General features: G+C 34.3%; 1 protein-coding gene across 16 annotated transcripts in view; it reads left to right on the top strand.

Annotated features, from left to right (window-relative positions):
• Window positions 1-22,585, top strand: part of LOC130893869 (sodium/potassium-transporting ATPase subunit alpha) — a 94,656-nt gene extending 72,071 nt beyond the window's left edge. For 12 of the 16 annotated variants that reach the window (XM_057800293.1, XM_057800295.1, XM_057800296.1 and 9 more), the window contains 3 exons: window positions 18,197-18,371; window positions 19,688-19,920; window positions 21,367-22,585. In XM_057800293.1, the coding sequence (XP_057656276.1) occupies window positions 18,197-18,371; window positions 19,688-19,920; window positions 21,367-21,487 (529 nt within the window). In that variant the 3' untranslated portion in view covers window positions 21,488-22,585. Of the gene's footprint in view, window positions 1-2,225; window positions 2,321-18,196; window positions 18,372-19,687; window positions 19,921-21,366 lie in introns of all 16 variants that reach the window. The other 4 variants (XM_057800292.1, XM_057800303.1, XM_057800299.1 and 1 more) reach the window with 1 other exon arrangement.
• The last annotated feature ends 116 nt before the right edge of the window (window positions 22,586-22,701 follow it).

The following is a 22,701-nucleotide window of genomic DNA, read 5'->3' as shown; positions in this document are numbered from 1 at the left end:
TCAAACGTTGCAATAATTCTCGACGTTGATAGTTTTTCCTTTTTCAAGATAGTCATTGAAAATTATATCACGCGTATCCCAACAAACAGTCGTCATGGCTTTTTCTGCAGATGGATGAATTGTCTTGGTGAAACAACCCTTTCTTCTTAGCCAATTTCGGCTATTTCTGCTTGATTTCTTCGCTCAAACGTTGCAATAATTCTCGACGTTGATAGTTTTTCCTTTTTCAAGATAGTCATTGAAAATTATATCACGCGTATCCCAACAAACAGTCGTCATGACTTTTCCTGCGGATGGATGAATTGTCTTGGTGAAACAACTCTTTTTTCTTATCCAAATCCGGTTGTTTTTGCTTGATTTCTTCGCTCAAACGTTGCAATAATACTCGACGTTGATAGTTTTTCCTTTTTCAAGATAGTCATTGAAAATTATATCACGCGTATCCCAACAAACAGTCGTCATGGCTTTTTCTGCAGATGGATGAATTGTCTTGGTGAAACAACCCTTTCTTCTTAGCCAATTTCGGCTATTTTTGCTTGATTTCTTCGCCCAAATGTCGCAAAAAGTTGATGGTTTTTTCTTTTACAAAATAGCCACTGAAAATTATCCCACGCGCAAAAAACCGACTCCCTAACCTTGTCTGCAGATGGAACGGTCTTTGTCTTCTTTGGAGCCGGTTCTCTCTTTTCAGTTCATAGTTTTGATTGTTCTTTTGTTGCGGGTGTGAAATGATACATCCAAGGTTATGAAATGGCGCAAACATTCGGTTTAATTTCTGTGAAACATATTTACGACGCTATTTTTGTTCCATTGTGATCAAACGCAGCACCAATCTTGTGCACAACTTTCTCATGTCCAAATTTTCGATTAAAATGCTACGTACTGCTCTTTTTGAAGTGTCAGCTAACTCGCGTAATTTTAATTGACGATCATTCAGTGGATTTCTGGAGTCGTCACCTCAATTGGTCGACCACTGCGATGCTGGTCCTGGCAGGTCGTACAGCCTCGTTTAAACTTTGCTACCCAATATTTTACTGTTGATAACTTAGGAGCATTCTCACCCAGAGTAAAATCTAGTTCAGTTTTTATATTGGTTGAGCTAAGGCTTTCCAAATAAAAGTATTGTATCAAATAACGGTGACGAATTTTTTCCTTGTTTACAAATTCACTGAAAACGTTCACTATTGATGGCTGCCAAAAAAAATACTAAACTACACCGCGTCTTCAAACTTCACACATATTTCAAAGCAACTATCGATATTTCACACCATAATTGTATTAGTTTTTTCAATGTATACCAAGTACCTTAATTTTTTTTTTAATTGACTTCAAGGCGGTTCACGCAATCCAGCTCTGACACAAGGACTGTTTTAAGTGTTAGTTAAGATGGATAATCCATCATTTGGAACTATTTTTGATTAAATTCCTCCTCTTTTTACAAAACTTCGAAAATATTTATACTTTATGAGCTATAAGCGTAAAACCGAAACACTATTTTTTGTAGCTGTTTAATTGTTTATAAACTCTGAAATTTTTTATGGGCTCAACTTTTTACTCACCACGATTCTAGATGATCTGATATCCCGATCATTTCTCATAACTTCGTTTTACTGAATCAATTTGGGGTTCCAAATGGAGAGGATAATTTCAGAAACCTACCAATACATTTGTACGGAAATGACATGAAATTGTATATATGTCAAATTCATTAATGGAATTCATAAAATTTGACTTTTGGTTCATTTCTAATATTCATATTATGAAATTTTCCAATGTCATGGCATATTTGAACACGATTTGTTCAATAACAATCTCCGATATTGTCGAACGAGTATCGTCCATATTGTTTGACAAACCCAGTATACAACTGAAAAAATTTGATGTCTGATAAATGTATGAATCGTAAAATTAATAATAAAAAAACTCACGTAGTTCCTATTTAGAGGGACATATTGTATATGGTTACAATCTAATCATCCAACTTATCATTTTTTTGTCACTCCCGCACCTCATTTTTCTTCATATTGCACTTAACGAGCTTCATTTTAATATCGAAACGCGTCACTATATATCTATATTCAAAAAACAAAATCGCATCCTTCCAGTCCTTTATCCTCTACACACTATTCTGAACAATCTAAATACTTTTATAAACGATAAAATTTGGTGCACGTTATTTTTTTCACTACTAACTTTATCTGTTGCGCCACCATCTTTCTCTATAGGTGCCTGCTATTTCTCTGGCTTACGAAGCCCCGGAGTCGGACATTATGAAAAGACAACCTCGTGACCCGTATAGGGACAACCTGGTTAACCGTAGGTGGGTTACTACCAAGATTATTTGATAAGGTTGCCGATTTTGACAAAGAAAGACATTTATTTGTAAAATGGACTTTATTTTGAGTCTAAGATACTTTATAGTATCATACATTTTCTTTTGATACTGTTTTACTAAAAACAAATTTTTCCACAAATCATTATCGACTTTTTTTCGCTTCCGTAGCTTATCAATTGTTGTCATATTCATAGAATACAATCACGAATATTCGCTAACTGCGTAAACACGTAGGCAAAGGTCAGGGGAAAGAAGAATTATCTTGACTAATTGAATAATATTTTTAACAAGCGTATATATAAATACAGCAAAAAAAAACAATTCCTAATGTCGAAAAAAGTTTTTGTTGTAGATATTTCCTTTGTTTTTTCAAATATGAACATTGTTCGGTGTTTCGTTTCCTTTATATAGCTCTAAAAACTTTGTAAAACGTTAATGTTTCCAACTTAACCTTAAAAAATTTTCATCTTTTTACTATAACTTTGACATATGACAACGTCAAAAAAAATTTTTCGTGTTGTACAAACAATATTGACATAAGGTTATGTTCTACATTTTGAAAATAGTTCGATCAATTTTAAGTACGAATTCGCTGAATATTATATGGTATTTTCGTGTAAAAACATTGTCTTTCTTTGCCATAGTAAAGATATACGATAAGGCAACCTTTTCTTTACCTAGTTTGAACAACTTGGGTCACTGCAGTGGTGTCGTGATGGCTTGGCACTACACACAACAACTACCTCGGCACTAGCAATAATACCGCGTACCAAATCACAATCTTCCCTATTCTCTATTTTTATTTGTTCACGAGCACTTTTTATTCTTTTTAGTTGAGATAATTCTATGAATTGTAGGCAGACGAAATTATTATCAGCAAGGTATTAAAAATAAACATCTTTCTTCTTTGTATTTCAGTTTTATTAGAAAAAATTTACTATATACAGTTTGTGTTACTAGTTTTCAAAAGTTGTGAATAGTTGATATCGAAAATGTCGTCTCGTCCGTCTTCTACTAACCATTTTACAAACATCCGCCTTCGATTTTTAAGAGGAGCCCAGAGTAAAGATCGAAGTATATACAAAGTTAGGTTAAGTTAGGTTAGGTCCAATTCTGTCTTATTTAATTCGGATTTACTGAATGAGGCAGTCACGGGTTGGTAGCCAAAACTAGCTTGAAATTGGTATCACTACGTTGTAAGTCATTAAGGAAAACAATTAAAAAATTTCAAACCTCAAAGAATCAGCTCTAAATAGGAGATTTATCTATGCAAAAACATTTGAATATATTAAAAATTGAGGGGAATTTATTTTACAGGTTAAACAAAATTACGAAACTTGAGAAGTATTGCAAATATATAACCTCGAATCACATTTATCAATAAACAGCTTCTCGTTGGATCCCGCCATACTACAGTGAGGCAAAAGACCAATAAGCTGCCCAAAAGTCTTCAAAATTAATCGATTAAGTTGAAATTTGGGGTATGCGGGGTTTTTTCGGGTTGCTGATTACGAATTTGGGGTTAGTTATATTAAAAACAAAATAGCGGCTTTAAAATTAATACAGAAAATAGTTAAATGAACTCCGATTGTCACGAAATTTGGTATTTAGGTTTTTTTCCGGTCGCTGATTACATATCTGAGGTTAGTTTGTTAACAAATGGAATGGCGGCTTCAAAATGGAGACCGAAAGTAGAGAAATCAATTCCGATTGTCACGAAATTTGGTATTTGGGTTTTTTTCCCGGTCGCTAATTACATATCTGGGGTTAGTTTGTTAACAAATGGAATGGCGGCTCCAAAATGGAGACCGAAAGGAGTGAAATCAATTCCGATTGTCACGAAATTTGGTATTTGGGTTTTTTTCCGGTCGCTGATTACATATCTGAGGTTAGTTTGTTTACAAATGGAATGGCGGCTCCAAAATGGAGACCGAAAGGAGTGAAATCAATTCCGATTGTCACGAAATTTGGTATTTGGGTTTTTTTCCGGTCGCTGATTACATATCTGAGGTTAGTTTGTTAACAAATGGAATGGCGGCTTCAAAATGGAGACCGAAAGTAGAGAAATCAATTCCGATTGTCACGAAATTTGGTATTTGGGTTTTTTTCCCGGTCGCTAATTACATATCTGGGGTTAGTTTGTTAACAAATGGAATGGCGGCTCCAAAATGGAGACCGAAAGGAGTGAAATCAATTCCGATTGTCACGAAATTTGGTATTTATGTTTTTTTTCCGGTCGCTGATTACATATCTGAAGTTAGTTTGTTAACAAACAAAATGGCGCCTTAAAAATGGAGACCAAAAGTAAAGAAATCAATTCCGATTGTTACGAAATTTGGTATTTGGGTTTTTTTCCCGGTCGCTAATTACATATCTGGGGTTAGTTTGTTAACAAATGGAATGGCGGCTCCAAAATGGAGACCGAAAGGAGTGAAATCAATTCCGATTGTCACGAAATTTGGTATTTGGGTTTTTTTCCGGTCGCTGATTACATATCTGAGGTTAGTTTGTTAACAAATGGAATGGCGGCTTCAAAATGGAGACCGAAAGTAGAGAAATCAATTCCGATTGTTACGAAATTTGGTATTTGGGTTTTTTTCCCGGTCGCTAATTACATATCTGGGGTTAGTTTGTTAACAAATGGAATGGCGGCTCCAAAATGGAGACCGAAAGGAGTGAAATCAATTCCGATTGTCACGAAATTTGGTATTTATGTTTTTTTTCCGGTCGCTGATTACATATCTGAAGTTAGTTTGTTAACAAACAAAATGGCGCCTTAAAAATGGAGACCAAAAGTAAAGAAATCAATTCCGATTGTTACGAAATTTGGTATTTGGGTTTTTTTCCCGGTCGCTAATTACATATCTGGGGTTAGTTTGTTAACAAATGGAATGGCGGCTCCAAAATGGAGACCGAAAGGAGTGAAATCAATTCCGATTGTCACGAAATTTGGTATTTAGGTTTTTTTTCCGGTCGCTGATTACATATCTGAAGTTAGTTTGTTAACAAACAAAATGGCGCCTTAAAAATGGAGACCAAAAGTAAAGAAATCAATTCCGATTGTTACGAAATTTGGTATTTGGGTTTTTTTCCGGTCGCTGATTACATATCGGAGGTTAGTTTGTTTACAAATGGAATGGCGGCTCCAAAATGGAGACCGAAAGGAGTGAAATCAATTCCGATTGTCACGAAATTTGGTATTTATGTTTTTTTTCCGGTCGCTGATTACATATCTGAAGTTAGTTTGTTAACAAACAAAATGGCGCCTTAAAAATGGAGACCAAAAGTAAAGAAATCAATTCCGATTGTTACGAAATTTGGTATTTGGGTTTTTTTCCCGGTCGCTAATTACATATCTGGGGTTAGTTTGTTAACAAATGGAATGGCGGCTCCAAAATGGAGACCGAAAGGAGTGAAATCAATTCCGATTGTCACGAAATTTGGTATTTAGGTTTTTTTTCCGGTCGCTGATTACATATCTGAAGTTAGTTTGTTAACAAACAAAATGGCGCCTTAAAAATGGAGACCAAAAGTAAAGAAATCAATTCCGATTGTTACGAAATTTGGTATTTGGGTTTTTTTCCCGGTCGCTAATTACATATCTGGGGTTAGTTTGTTAACAAATGGAATGGCGGCTCCAAAATGGAGACCGAAAGGAGTGAAATCAATTCCGATTGTCACGAAATTTGGTATTTAGGTTTTTTTTCCGGTCGCTGATTACATATCTGAAGTTAGTTTGTTAACAAACAAAATGGCGCCTTAAAAATGGAGACCAAAAGTAAAGAAATCAATTCCGATTGTTACGAAATTTGGTATTTGGGTTTTTTTCCGGTCGCTGATTACATATCTGAGGTTAGTTTGTTAACAAATGGAATGGCGGCTCCAAAATGGAGACCGAAAGGAGTGAAATCATTTCCGATTGTTACGAAATTTGGTATTTATGTTTTTTTTCCGGTCGCTGATTACATATCTGAAGTTAGTTTGTTAACAAACAAAATGGCGCCTTAAAAATGGAGACCAAAAGTAAAGAAATCAATTCCGATTGTTACGAAATTTGGTATTTGGGTTTTTTTCCGGTCGCTGATTACATATCTGGGGTTAGTTTGTTAACAAATGGAATGGCGGCTCCAAAATGGAGACCGAAAGGAGTGAAATCAATTCCGATTGTCACGAAATTTGGTATTTAGGTTTTTTTTCCGGTCGCTAATTACATATCTGGGGTTAGTTTGTTAACAAATGGAATGGCGGCTCCAAAATGGAGACCGAAAGGAGTGAAATCAATTCCGATTGTCACGAAATTTGGTATTTAGGTTTTTTTCCCGGTCGCTAATTACATATCTGGGGTTAGTTTGTTAACAAATGGAATGGCGGCTCCAAAATGGAGACCGAAAGGAGTGAAATCAATTCCGATTGTCACGAAATTTGGTATTTAGGTTTTTTTTCCGGTCGCTGATTACATATCTGAAGTTAGTTTGTTAACAAACAAAATGGCGCCTTAAAAATGGAGACCAAAAGTAAAGAAATCAATTCCGATTGTTACGAAATTTGGTATTTGGGTTTTTTTCCGGTCGCTGATTACATATCTGGGGTTAGTTTGTTAACAAATGGAATGGCGGCTCCAAAATGGAGACCGAAAGGAGTGAAATCAATTCCGATTGTCACGAAATTTGGTATTTAGGTTTTTTTTCCGGTCGCTGATTACATATCTGAAGTTAGTTTGTTAACAAACAAAATGGCGCCTTAAAAATGGAGACCAAAAGTAAAGAAATCAATTCCGATTGTTACGAAATTTGGTATTTAGGTTTTTTTCCCGGTCGCTAATTACATATCTGGGGTTAGTTTGTTAACAAATGGAATGGCGGCTCCAAAATGGAGACCGAAAGGAGTGAAATCAATTCCGATTGTCACGAAATTTGGTATTTAGGTTTTTTTTCCGGTCGCTGATTACATATCTGAAGTTAGTTTGTTAACAAACAAAATGGCGCCTTAAAAATGGAGACCAAAAGTAAAGAAATCAATTCCGATTGTTACGAAATTTGGTATTTGGGTTTTTTTCCGGTCGCTGATTACATATCTGGGGTTAGTTTGTTAACAAATGGAATGGCGGCTCCAAAATGGAGACCGAAAGGAGTGAAATCAATTCCGATTGTCACGAAATTTGGTATTTAGGTTTTTTTTCCGGTCGCTGATTACATATCTGAAGTTAGTTTGTTAACAAACAAAATGGCGCCTTAAAAATGGAGACCAAAAGTAAAGAAATCAATTCCGATTGTTACGAAATTTGGTATTTGGGTTTTTTTCCGGTCGCTGATTACATATCTGAGGTTAGTTTGTTAACAAATGGAATGGCGGCTTCAAAATGGAGACCGAAAGTAGAGAAATCAATTCCGATTGTCACGAAATTTGGTATTTAGGTTTTTTTTCCGGTCGCTGATTACATATCTGAAGTTAGTTTGTTAACAAATGGAATGGCGGCTCCAAAATGGAGACCGAAAGGAGTGAAATCAATTCCGATTGTCACGAAATTTGGTATTTAGGTTTTTTTCCGGTCGCTGATTACATATCTGGGGTTAGTTTTCTCATCAACAAAATGGCAGCTTCAAAATGGAGACCGAAAGGGGTGAAATAAACTCCGATTGTCACGAAATTTGGTATTTAGTTTTTTCCCCGGTCGCTGATGTGCACGGTACACAAATACCAGACTTCTTTCAATTTTGTCGTCTTGGCATACCATAGAAGCAACAATCGTGCGTAGATTAAATCAAATCATTGTTATAGACACACTAAACAATTAGTTTTCTTGTCTATAGTGCTTAAACTAGGGAACCAACCTTAAGATATAGTGATATTCAGAAATGTCTTTAAAAACAGTATCAATCTAATATCTAGCGACAATCATTAATCAACTATTCATAAATTTTTGCGAATTAGTCTTTTTCCATTTCCTAAAATGATCAATATATTTTATATTATATTTATCGGCTGAGTTCGAATTAATGGAACCATTGTTGAACACCCTGCTTACTGCCACTACCACAATAGTCACTATAATACGGTCTGGTACTTTCCATATCCGGCTCGAAGGACCAGATTGTGTAATTGGATTGGTGTAGTGGTGGTAAATACTTTTTCTGAAACTGAATTTACTTTCTCTCGATTTATAAATTATCATCGAATTCGACTTTGATATGATGTATCTAATTACAATAATTTAAATCGGCTAAATCATTTGCTATTTGATTTTATATAATCTCAGGCCTGTTTTAAACTTAAACGACCATCAAATACGTATTTATATTTTTGGTTTTATAAAATGTTCCCTACGGTCTAATAGCGGAACTTACCTTTTAAAGTGCGTTCCGACAGCACTATATTAATTTGCTTATGTCTTGTTCGTCATTGTCTGGAAATGGTACACTTAATAATTGGTCACGACCAACTTTACACCGGGTCTTATTTGGCTTAGTGTAGCGTACGAGTTTTTTTTTTAAATAGTCAACTTCAAAAATCAATTATTGGAAATGTTCTAACCGAAATTTGTATTTTAATTGTTAATTTTAATAGCGCCATCTATTGCAATATATATGGAAGATATTATTGTTATTAGCGTCATCTATTGATGAAATCATGAACAAATTCCCCCATATGAAATATTTATTTCTTAATGGCTTCACATATATTGTCATGGGAATTTCAAGTTGATTCATTAACGAGAAGTTAATTTAATATTTATTACAGTGTGGTTAAAAATAATTACAATTGAAGACTATTAAAAAGAGAATTGAATCGCGATAGAAAGAGTTTAAAATATTTCGAAAAATACTGAACGTAAATAAAAATTTATTTATGTGCAATATGGTACAAATATAGAACGAAATGATTTATTATAAGCACATAAAACTAATAAAAATGCAGATAATCGTCTGTGAAGGTCAGTTATCACTAATAGACATTGAAAAAACAGTGATGATTCAGTCGGAACTTAATGTTTGCCTTAGCCGAGTTGTCACTGCGCGAAACGAGTCTCGTCTTCGTACTTACTCCGAAACCTGTTTCGCGAGCATGTTTCGAAGTTGGTTTTCGATCGCGGATCAAAGTGTTTCGCTTTCCGATTTGTTCATTATGCGAAAAATGGATCAGTTTGCACTTGGTGTCAGTGTCTCGCACGCTATTTTCGCGCGGAACCCGACACGTTTCGTCCAGTCGACCGAAGACAGTTTCGCGCAGTGTAAACCCGGCTTAATATAGATCAAAGTGGTTTTTATTTATTTTTCACTATTCGTGTGCTTCGTTTGTAAAATTTTTTGTTGTTTACGTGTCCGAATGATACTTGATCACAAGTTATTTTCGGTCAAATTTCGTTTAAGTCTAAAGCAGGTCTAATAATAGTTTGAACAGTAAGTAGATTAGCGTGCTAACACATTTGCCGAGGTATAGTTTGTGTTGAGTCTAGAGCAGTAGAGCGTTCATAGAAAAGTTATTTCTGTTAGTTAATAGTACTTTGTTTATTTTCTTGTTAAAGGATGTCTGCCTCCAACATAGACTTAGTTTATAAATTTATACAAAGTGACATAGAATTATGTACGTTAATTTCTAAAACTAGTACTTCTTCATGTACACTCTTTGCTAAAAGGAAATAAAATCCTTTGAAGGAGTGAATTGTAAACTTTGTTTTTACGAAACGGTTTTGATATCGGAGCTCCTATTTTGGGATATTCAATGTCATGTCGCCAATCGTCCCAATCCCACTCAACACTCATTTCATACTCTTACTTTTACCTCCAACAATTACGGTATGTTATTTAAAACTATAATTTCAAATACCCACAAAAAACAAGTCCAAAAAATTTAGATCTTGGGATCTAAATGTGTTTCCTTCTATCTGGAAATATTACATCGAGATAATCAAGTTAGCCAATATAGGGCAGTGTACTATATTATCGAATCTTCTCAAGACCTTGTAAACACGTACATTATCAAAAATTCATAATGTTGTACATCATTGACGGTTCCTTCAAAGAATATTAGCTCTATATTTCGATTTTTTACAATATCTGCCTAAACATTCACTTTTTCTTCACCGTACGAGAATGTATCGATATCTAGCCTAGACCAGTTTTATGTATAAACAAAATATTACGTTACCGTAGCAAAGATCAATAAATTATTAGAAGTGTAAGTGTACAGTTTGACGTAAAAAAAGTGAACCGGAGCTACGTAATAAATTACGATTTTATCAGACCGTCGAATTGGGCTAAAACATACGAATGCGTTCATCATATAGTTCAAGTCAATTTGGACATGAGAAAAATTACTGCAAAATGGATCCCCAAATATTTGAATGTTGACCAAAAGCGTGCAAGGGTAAAAGCATCGATTTGAAAACGATGTAGACTTCTTAAACCGAATTGTTACTATGAACGAGACTCGGGTACATTTCTACGATCCAGAAACAAAGCAACAATCGATGGAATGGCGACACTCTGGTTCTCCAAGACCTAAGTAGTTTCATGTCCAGTTTCTTGGGATTGCCATCGAGTAATCATGATTGATTTTTTGGATAAGGGTAGAACAATAATTGGAGATTACTATGCGACACTACTGACCAGTCTACGGGAAAAAATTAAAGAGAAAAGACGCGGAAAACTATCCAAAGGTGTTTTGTTTTTGCAGGACAACGTCCCTGCACACAAATCTCATGCTGCCATCGAAAAAATTCGTGATTCAAGGTTTAAATTACTAAAACACCCTCCTTATTCACCAAATTTGGCTCCGTCCGACTATCATCTCTTTCCTCAACAGAAAAAAAAGTTTAAAAGGTCGTAAATTTTCTTCCAACGAGCTGTGGAGGTCTGGTATGGTTCTACAGTAGGTCAAGAATTTTTCAATATATCCTCGTACTTTAGGAAACCCCGCGTTGTCAGCTGGTGATTTATCAGGTAAATCTCAGGCACACATTACAAAGAAACAAAACAGGGATTTTTTCAAATAATCGTATTAATGTTATCTACCACCAAATGGGGTGTATTACAATCATAAATACAATCCATAATCAAAACTATATGGCAGATATTTGAAAAAATCAACTACTCAATTCACTCGTTCAAAGAGTTGCTTTTCAAATATTGTTTGTATAAAAAAAAGTATACATACAGAAGTACGTATCTTCCGCTTTAGCAATTAATGTACATTATTCTGGACTACCTTGTATGTATTTATTAGTTTTAGAAATATTGTGTAGAGGTTTACTTTAGCATGCCCAAAATTTTCAATCCTAATCCTCGTATGCTTTTCTAACATTTGATTAGTGTGCAATTTAGAAGTAGCTTTCTTAAATTAACAATTATAGCCGCCATTTGAATTGAGTAAGGAATTGTCTTAATTATTCATCAGTCAGAACTGTACGCGCCGCGCAAAATCATATTTCCGCCCTTTTGGAGCGACAATACCTAAATTACTATTACCGAAAGGTTTGTGATGCATAATTATGATTCTGTCTGATACATTCCACATCCAGGGTGACACGAAATGAGGATAACGTCCCTCTATTGGGGATACCAAACACTTCAAGAATGCTTGAACTGTTTGAACTAGTACCGAAGTAGGTCAATCTTGATTAATATATATTTAAAAATAATTATTGATTGCGATTATTTGCAAAAGAACCACGCAGCGCCACCAGCAAAGCTTGATGCAAAAAACTACAATATGGTTATTCCTGAAGCATAAGAGGTCGTTTGCTTTTCAGCTTAATTATACAGGATATCTCAAAATTGATTTCGTGTACGTACCAGATCAAAAGCTTGATTTTGAATACGCTTCAGAGGAATCAAATCGTTTTCTTTCAAAAGTAGATTTCACATAATTTTGGTAGCAAAAGGCAGCAACAATTACAGGTGCTTAGTATGGCAGTTAAGATGTTTTGTTTCATCAGCATTATACACCCATTCATAGAAAGGTCCGGCATTGCAACAACCGCTAGCTTGGAATCAACATCCGCCATATTCTCAAGATTTGCTCTCAACAATTAATGGCTGTTTCCAAAAAAAAAAAAAAAATGAAGAACATTTGTGTGGTAAACGATTTTCTTCAAGTAATGGAGTCGTGTTTGTGTAAAAGAGTGGATTAGAAGGTTGGACAATCTTTCTATTACGACGCATTAGAAATAGAACAACGATAAGAAAAATGTGTTGCAAAGACGTCTGTATAAAGTTATAATGATCTAATCGTTGAAAAATCACATTAAATAATGTCTACTACATTGTTGATGATCTTTGGTATGATACAAATAAGATCTATAATAATAAAACAACACAAATGCCACCAGAAACCCTAAAACTTTATAAATGGAGTAACAAACTACAGGAAAACGCTAAGAAAGCGATGGCCATAGAGCTAAGATGAAAAAAAGAACCAGTTCTCACAGAGTGTTTTAAAAATTTTGCGTTTTTCGTATTAGTCCAGTGAAAAACTGTAAAAATATGGTATCACTTCAGAATTCTATACAGACGCATGGATTTGCGTGAAGTTTTAGTTCTATTTACCCTTCACTTCAAAACCTACCCTATGTCGATACGTGCAAATTATTACAAGGAGTGGAAACTACCCCTTATTGTCAATATTAAATAAAATAAAAGTTGAAGCGTTTAAAAAGTTAGAAAAAATATTTGTGAGATCAAAATGAAGATTGCGTGATGTTGTAAGATACTATTTATGTTTTTCAAAATTTTTCTGCTCCAAAATAAAAAAAAAATGTGTTAATTTGTTTTGGGAATAACTCGCTTAATTTTTGAACTTGGTCGTCGATTAAAAAACCATTTTGTAGAAAAATTTATCATCTCTTAGGCTAAAACGTTTGGAATACATTGATTTTTAAAAGGGAAATGTTCAAAGGCCTCCTAAATGTTACCAGTAACACGCTACTGTGAACGAGAAAAATAAATAAAAAAATTTTTATCAAAAAAAACCCAATTTTTTGTTCTTTATTAGTTTCAACATATCTTTCATATTTTTAAAATTATTTTTAATCAAAGAGAAGTTCTCTAAATAATTCAAACTTCTTGATACTATTATTTGTATCTAATTGAAGTAATTTTATTTCAATTAGGGTGTTAATGTTAAGGTTTTTTTCTAAGAAATAAAAGAATTGTAGTCATAACTCCCTTATTTTATGTATTACGAAGTCCCATAAAGTCACATTTGAACGGTTTTTTGAAGTTCTTTAAAAAAGATTTAATATATTTTTTACGTAAAATTGACCATTTTCCACTTATTCAATTTTTCAAAATCCTCGGTTCACTAAATAAGTTACATCTTTAGAAAATTATAACTCGGCTACATTCAACCCATATACAAACGAATAAGTCTTAAAATATTGATTTTCCGTAGAGTAATTTGTGCTTAGAATGATTTTCAACTATCGATTTTTACGGTCAGTTTCAATAAAAAAATTACAACCCCATAGCTGGAGTAGTATTTTCCCCTAGAATAAAAGCATATATCGACTCTTTAAGACGTTTACTTAATCTAGTGTTAAAATTTCAAACAAATCGATGCGTCTTGATGGAAATCTAAGGTGAAAACCGTTGAAAATTATTAATCCGTATATTTTTTGGAAAGTATTGGGAATATGTTGTAAATGTAGCCGTTCGAAACCAAATGGTTTACAAGAAAAGGTCTGCAATAGAATCGTTTGAACATCTAAATTATAGAACTTGTTTACATATTATTTACTTAAATTTAACATTCAATAGTAGGTATAAATTTTGAGATACCCTGTATATTATTATTACATATTTGTGGCGTACTGATTCGGAGCCGTATTTCACTTATTTAAACGCTATTTTTTAGCTAATTAGGTTTTATATTTCGATTATGGGACCGTAGTTTTAAAAAGTCGAAGCTTTCTCTTACAGCTTTTACCAAATTTGTTTAATCTTGTAACAGCTACACTTAATATTACTCGTAATAATTTGAGTAGACAGTATAATATACAAGGTGAGTTGTAAGTGTTGTAACAAATTATAATTACGTTCCTTAATATGAGTTACAGACCGATGATATTTAAAAAGCCATAAATATTTAAAAAATATCTAAAAGCGAGAACGTTTATGAACAATCAAAAAATTCACAATGTTTACTCGGAGATCATGTATTTTTTCCCGTCAATTTCTCACTCAAAACCTACAACTATTCTATAGTATAACGAACTAAAACCGAAATTAATCATTACATAAAAACATTCGATTGCAAATACTATTTAGATAGTTGAAAAGTATTAGTTTACAAACTATCGAAATAAATAGGAAGGCAATTTCAAAACAAAAGGTTTTCAAGCACAAACAACATCAAAAGTCATCTGTTTCTAGTAATGCAGCAATTCTATGATCGGGTCAATCCGATGATCGGAAACTGATCGAGTTAATCGTATCGTAGTCATATGTCCATAGATAAATGCGATCAGGTGACTGGTTGTTTCATTCGTCTATGGTCTTTTGAACTTTCGGTTCACGGTTAGGATTCGCAGTCAGTTGATCGGTGATCTACCTTAAACCGAGTTATAGTTTCGAAAAAGTCCTTATTTCATGTGTAGTTTGTTAAATTATAGCTTCAATAGAAACAGTTGTTTCGAAACTCTTTTCTTAGTAGTTTGCCTTTTAAACCTTCTAAATTCTACTGAACCCTTGGGTTGTCAAAAAAAATAATCGAATTCACGGATTCCGGAATAAAAAGACGCACATCTGAGAGATATGACAGATTCTTTATCAGCACTGAGAAATCGGTTCTTCATTGGTATCCAACAAGAGTTCAGAGTAACGCAAGGAGTGACTGGATAGTCAGAAAAAAACTAAAGGCTGCTAACTTTGAGTTAAAAAGGCCAGCCGCTGGCCCCAAATCAGCCAAATTGGACCGAGAGTAATGGGGCTCCGTTAACTTCTCAAATAATAAATACATGTTCCTCCTAAACTGGAGTTACGCGATCTAAAAATAGTATTTTCTTTTTTTAAAACTCATTTTGGAATTTGGAGATTGTTTGTGGGTGTGGGTATATCTCAGAGCTCGTTAATTTGAAGCTTATGGGATTCGAAAGCACCCGTCATATTGGATGACCAAATTTTTAACTCCATCTTGTCGTGTAACTTCATTGGTATGCAACTAGAGTTCAAAGTAACGCAAGGGGGGACTGGATAGTTAGAAAAAAACTAAAGGTTGCTAACTTTGAGCCAAAAAGGCCAGCCGCTGGCCCCAAATCAGCCAAATTGGACCGAGAGTAATGGGGCTCCGTTAACTTCTCAAATAATAAATACATGTTCCTCCTAAACTGGAGTTACGCGACCTAAAAATAGTATTTTCTTTTTTTTAAACTCATTTTGGAATTTGGAGATTGTTTGTGGGTGTGGGTATATCTCAGAGCTCGTTAATTTGAAGCTTATGGGATTCGAAAGCACCCGTCATATTGGATGACCAAATTTTTAACTCCATCTTGTCGTGTAACTTCATTGGTATGCAACTAGAGTTCAAAGTAACGCAAGGGGGGACTGGATAGTTAGAAAAAAACTAAAGGTTGCTAACTTTGAGCCAAAAAGGCCAGCCGCTGGCCCCAAATCAGCCAAATTGGACCGAGAGTAATGGGGCTCCGTTAACTTCTCAAATAATAAATACATGTTCCTCCTAAACTGGAGTTACGCGACCTAAAAATAGTATTTTCTTTTTTTTAAACTCATTTTGGAATTTGGAGATTGTTTGTGGGTGTGGGTATATCTCAGAGCTCGTTAATTTGAAGCTTATGGGATTCGAAAGCACCCGTCATATTGGATGACCAAATTTTTAACTCCATCTTGTCGTGTAACGATTATAAGTGCATAGCAAATTATTAAGTTTTATCCAGTTAACAAACACAGTCAATAATTTAATAAAAATTATTAAAACTTGTTCTAAAACTAGGTTATTCTGAAAATACAGTTATAATTTGTGTCAACAGTAATGACTCGCTTGATAAAACGCCAATGCTAACTTAGAATCTAACCCTTAAATATAAACCACGTAAGTAACTAATTTTTTCTGAATATTTTTACATATGAGTACAGAAAACCATAATATTATATTAGCCCTGCTTCATACTATCCCCAACTCACTCCCTCGAGCAGAAGTACCGCTTATTTTCAATTCCCTATATCAAGTTTGCGCAAACTTCTCCGTGAGAATATGTTTGTTAAAATGATATAAGGAATTAATGTACTGCATGACTAAATACTACTATTACTACCTATTTTATTAACATTAATTATAGCATGCTTGTGGATGTGGATTGGTGTGTATATATATGGAAAAAGAATGGTACCAACTCATAGAAATCTGTTGGAAATATTCGCAATCAACCAATTTTTGAGCGAATCAAATGTTCAATCTCAAAAATACTAACACAAATCCCTTACTATGAATTGTTATGGTACGGTTTCCATTCTATACTCAAAATTTTCCATTTAAATGACTCGTAATGAAAAAAACTATTTGTTTGACATTATTATTGTCGTAAAATGTAAAATGAAACAAATATCAGATACTATTTACATTTGTTGAATAGGCATTTTCGAAATTATAATACAAATTTCAATTTTATCTTTGAATATTTTGAAACTCCATCTAAATCTGCTCCAACATCGATATCTCCTTGAATATTTGAAAGGGCGAGTCTTCTGAGGCGATTTTCTCCCATGGATGCTCGACGACATGTTTTCAGCGCATTTTATTTTCTTATTCGCATATTATTCACAAATGGGTAAAATTATAACAAAGAAAACTCCATTTTTTCGCATGGTATCACCTTTGAGTGCTTTATGCCGCGATATTTTATTCCAAAATTGCCTTCCAGTCCTATTTGACGCTTTCTTTAATGTCGTCACCTCGCTCAAACTGTACCGAAACTTTGATGATTCTCCAAAGTTTTTCTTAAAAGTAAGACACTTCGGTGGTGGTCATGACCACACCTTGAAACCGCGCTTGGCTTGTATCCCGTTCAGTAAACTCATCAAGGTTTCATCGGTATTTGAATTTACCTGTTAATGTATATGAATCTTATTCTATAAAATACGAATTAATAGGTTCTTAAAATGTTTTTTTAGTTTTTAAAAAATATGAGAAATATAATTTTATATCAATTTTTAACGTGTATTAACGTCGGTCGGGACCGCTAAAATTTCCATTCCACTCTCGGCTTGTCACGTAACCATTCTAACTCTGCATTGCTTTCAAATTCCAGTCCTCCAAACACCTCTTTTAATGGTCCGAATAAATAATAGTCGCATGGCGACAAATCTGGACTATAAGGAGGGTGTTCCCTAGTGATTCCCAACTCAGTTCGTTCAACGTTTCCATCGTAAGCTGTATGGGATCTGCACCAATATCGCACCACCACCACCACCACCACCCTTTAACTTCTTCTCTACCCTCTTCATACCGTAATAGGAGTCACGTGCAAACTTCTCAGCATTTCTGCTCAAAATCTCAAGGCTTGACACCCACATGACTGAAATTTTGCGGTAACCGAGCCGTTCATGAATCATTTGCTTCACACCGATTCCCATGTTGTATTTTCGACATAATTTTCACGGCATCGTTAATTTTAGGATTTTAAAAAATTAGTTTTTCAACCCTTTATCGTTTGAATTACTCCTAAGTTTTAAGAAAATCCATTATTTGATGTAATCCATGTAAAGTTTAAATCAAACATATTTAGATCTTACTAAACAAATATTGTTAAAAAGAAATAATTTCTGAAAGAAATGAAGACTCAAAAATTGGTTGGTTAATCAAATTATAATCTACGACAAAAAAATAATTGAATGGGATTGTTGCGTTTAGGCTAATTTCAATGGCATACGGACAGATCGGTATGATTCAAGCAGCGGCAGGTTTCTTCGTCTATTTCGTCATTATGGCTGAAAACGGATTCCTACCAATGAAGTTGTTTGGAATAAGAAAACAATGGGATTCGAAAGCTGTCAATGATGTTACAGATTCTTATGGACAAGAATGGGTAAGTCAGATCAATCCATTATCATCGGCACGAAAAATATTTCTTCTAGTCCGGTCAATTATAAAATTATAAAAGTGACAAGTATCTTAAATCTATATAAAAGAAAGTGATGGCTGATTTGGCCGAAAATTGGTAGGAAGATAACTTAGAACTAGAAGGACATAAATCATACAAAACTGAGCAACGGAACGCGTTTGGTGGTAAACAAATTGATGAACAATGTCATTTACGCGACGATACTCGAAGAAAATTCGAAGAAGAGGAAGTTCTCATTTTGAGAATCTCGATGATCCCAACCGATTTGCAGTTTGAGTTCAAACGACTTCAATCTCCGATCCGTTCACCATTCGCCATAACCATTAACAAATCACGAAGCCAATATTTGAAAGTTTGTGATCGGAATCTAGATAATCCATCTGCGTTATTTGTTTTTGCGCCTGATAATAAAGCAAAAAATGTCATCTATCAAAATGTCCTCATTTATTGCTTCTAAAGCGAAACAAAGTTCGCCAGGTTAGCTTTAGTATTTATATAAATAACAAATTAAACATTACAATAAGTTGTGAAAACTATTAACGGCGAGGATTACACTTACTACATTACTTATTCCAACGTTTGAGCGAAGAAATCAAACAGAAATAGCCGAAATTGGCTAAGAAGAAAGGGTTGTTTCACCAAGACAATTCATCCATCCGCAGGAAAAGTCATGACGACTGGTTTTTGGACCCGCGTGGTATAATTTTCATTGACTATCTTGAAAAAGGAAAAACTATCAACGTCGAGAATTATTGCAACGTTTGAGCGAAGAAATCAAGCAAAAATAGCCGAAATTGGCTAAGAAGAAAGGGTTGTTTCACCAAGACAATTCATCCATCCGCAGGAAAAGTCATGACGACTGGTTTTTGGACCCGCGTGGTATAATTTTCATTGACTATCTTGAAAAAGGATAAACTATCAACGTCGAGTTTTATTGCAACGTTTGAGCGAAGAAATCCAGCAAAAACTACCGCATTTGGCTAAGGAAAAAGTATTGTTTCATCAAGACAATGCACCAGCTCACATACAAGTTTGAATTGCTCGGTTGGTGGTCAAAAATTTTCCAACAATGAAGAGTTAATGGCTGTTTTGAAGAGTTTGACGATTCTTATTATGAAAAGTGTATCGAACTTCTCCGGGAAAAGTGTATGGAGCTAAAAGGAGATGGCGTTGAAAGATAAATATTTTTTTTCCAAAGTTTTCGTCCTTTTTTTTCGTGCCAGGTACTTCTGGGACCATCCTCGTAATTTATAAATAAAATATGTTTAAATTTTTTACAGACATATCGAGATAGGAAAACATTGGAATACACTTGTCACACTGCTTTCTTCGTTTCAATCGTTGTGGTACAATGGGCGGATTTGATAATTTGTAAAACTAGAAGAAATTCCATCGTACATCAAGGAATGAGAAACTGGGCTCTAAATTTCGGACTCGTTTTCGAGACTGCTTTGGCTGCTTTTCTTTCTTACACCCCCGGTATGGACAAGGGATTGAGAATGTTCCCATTGAAGTAAGTATACTAAAGTCGATTGAACGATTATATGAATTTCGTTAATGTACAAAATTTGAATTGGTTGAATGGTTCCGTTGCCGAATGTTTCGAAAAAACAGGCTTATAGTGATCAGTATTAGAAAAAATAAGGACTGTAGAAGTCATTGTCAGAGTTTAAAGTATTTATAGAAAAAAAAAATACAATAATTTTTCAAAAACTATTGACAAAAATGAAAAAGTTAACACGGTTAACGAAGATTCAGTTCTCATACTTGTTTACTTGTACTTGGTTTCTCATGTCTTTCAAAAAAAAATACATATATAGATTGTCTTTTACCAAAAGCTTTGCCTGGAAATCCGGGATGGTTGCAGCCCTCAACTGAATTCCCAGTTGCTGGAATTTGTTTTTTTGTGGTGTACCGGTTGAGTCTTTTGCGTGTGGTTGAAACTCCAACTTGGCAGCTGGCAGGGAGGAAACAGGGACACAGATGAAACTAACAGATCGTACAAAATTTTGTTAAAACAGAAGGAAATCCAGTCACGTACTGTCAGTTTTTGCATATCTTGCGCAATTTGATCTTCCCATCTATATTTTGGTCTACCAGGCAATCTTTTCTCGTTCGGTCTCCATTCTGTAATTTTCCTTGTACCCTGCCGTTTTTCCATTCTTTTAATGTGTCCGTACCATTGAATTTTTTTTGCTGTAATTGTATTTACTATATTTTCATTTATTCTTAATTTCATAGTTCATAAGTCCTCTAATCCTCATCATTTCTACTTTCGCTGGTTCATCACTTTTCCTAATTATTCTCCTCTCATATATCCTCAATTGTCCTTTGTTCTTATAGACTTTTAATTTATTTTCTCAGCCTTAATCTTTTGCTCTGCATTATAATTTTGTACTGCCCTAAATCCCGCATGAATTCTATGTCTTGTCTTTCTTTTTTGTCTCATTTATGTTGTTTATCATGGTTCTTAAGTACTTAAATGTGTCTGCCACTTCGAAGATGAGGTCATTTAACTTTACTGTTTCTTGTTTGTGAACCTCTTTTTATCTATTTTTATATATTTTGTCGTTTTCCATAAAGATAACTGGAATTTTTTGTGAGCACATTAAAAAATGTGAAGAAAAAATTACTGGAAGAATTCGAATCAATTTCGAGGTTTTATTGAATTTCTGGAATGTGGTGGAAGGTCGGTAACAAATCAATTTCTTCAAAAACTCGAATGTTGGAATAAATAAATCGGAAGTGACTACTGTGCCACAATACGGAAACAAAAGAATATTCAAAATGTTTGAAGTAAAACGAATGGCATGTTGCTTCCGAAGAAAATTATAAATATACGAAAAGACTCTAAATATACATATTAGCCTAGCAGTTCACACACGCTAGCTCTTTATAACGTTGAAATAAACTAATTTGGTCTGTAGTTCAATAAAAATAATTATAATCTTCCTTATAGGTTTGTATGGTGGTTGCCCGCAATTCCATTCATGCTGTCCATCTTCATTTACGACGAAGTGCGACGATTTTATTTACGACGCTGTCCCGGCGGATGGTTAGAACAAGAGACCTATTATTAAGTATTAAAATATCAAGAGTACTGCCACTCAGTGGAGCTGTGGGACCGCTTATACCACGGCCTCGATAGGAGAGACCTCGATAATGAAAAAAGAAGAAACCGTATCAACATGGAAAGAAAACGAAGTCTTTCTCTATCGATTATTGTACAAATACTGTTGCTAATTTTAGTAAATTTGCTGCTTGTGCAGTTTGATATATTTAAGTACGGCGTAAAAGACCGGCTACCTTGTTTAAATCGAGTTGTTCTATTACGTCTTAGCTATTTATGAATCTAATTAAAAAAAAAAAAAAATAATAGGTCGTGTGACAAGAAGGGGTATCAACCACAATAAAGTAAACATTCCATATTCAAGGACTACAGTTGCCTTAGTCTGCCATACAGAGTATTAATTCGAGGTTTTCCACTTAAAACGTCCGCTCTTTAAACTTGGAAACTAATCGGATATTTACACTGTTTCTTTTCAACTTTTATAGTTACAAGCTTTGAAGAGGCATAACTTTAATGGAATACCTTTTTTTAGGTCGGTTTAGGATCTAGGAACATTGATAGAATCACATATACGCCATTTTGAATCGTCCTCTACCTATTCGAACTTCTAATACCTTTAGTATGGTATAGAAATCGATTATCAATGTATTAATCACACTGTATATTTTACATTTGTAATATCCTCAATTTAATTGAAGAAGATAAATCCTGAATCACACAATGTGTGTATATTAGTCTAAGAACCGGTTGCAGGATTAGTGCATCAATAGGATTTTTGCCAAAAACCCAAATTTTTATGGATATTTATAATATATTATGAATAAATATTTACCAAGTTGTCTAACAAAACTTGGTCGCTAATATTTTTAATTGATTTTTGGAAAAAAACATTTCGTTCGCGGCAATTTATGTGAAGATTTTAACAGTTGCCGTTGCCTCTTCGTGTCAGTTGGGTCTCTATCGCATGTCTGCACTTACGCGTGTATTTCGAGCAACTTCAATACAGACGGCGTAATAAATCGATCGCCTACTGCCAGCCCTCTGATGGTAGAGGAAAGAACCATTACTCTGGATCAAAATAAAAAACAAGTCTATTGATGATAGAAAAGGCTTGGTTAATATATTAAAGATGTTTAAATGTGCGAAAAACTACTTACAGGTTAGAATATGACAGGTAAATCAACTCTTGTTTTATTTAGTCGTCTACTCATCCTGAAGGGATTA

The sequence above is a fragment of the Diorhabda carinulata genome, chromosome 5, assembly GCF_026250575.1.
Source record: "Diorhabda carinulata isolate Delta chromosome 5, icDioCari1.1, whole genome shotgun sequence".
NCBI lineage: Eukaryota > Metazoa > Arthropoda > Insecta > Coleoptera > Chrysomelidae > Diorhabda > Diorhabda carinulata.
Note: the sequence above shows the minus strand (reverse complement) of the source record. Positions and strands in the feature narration are given on the sequence as shown.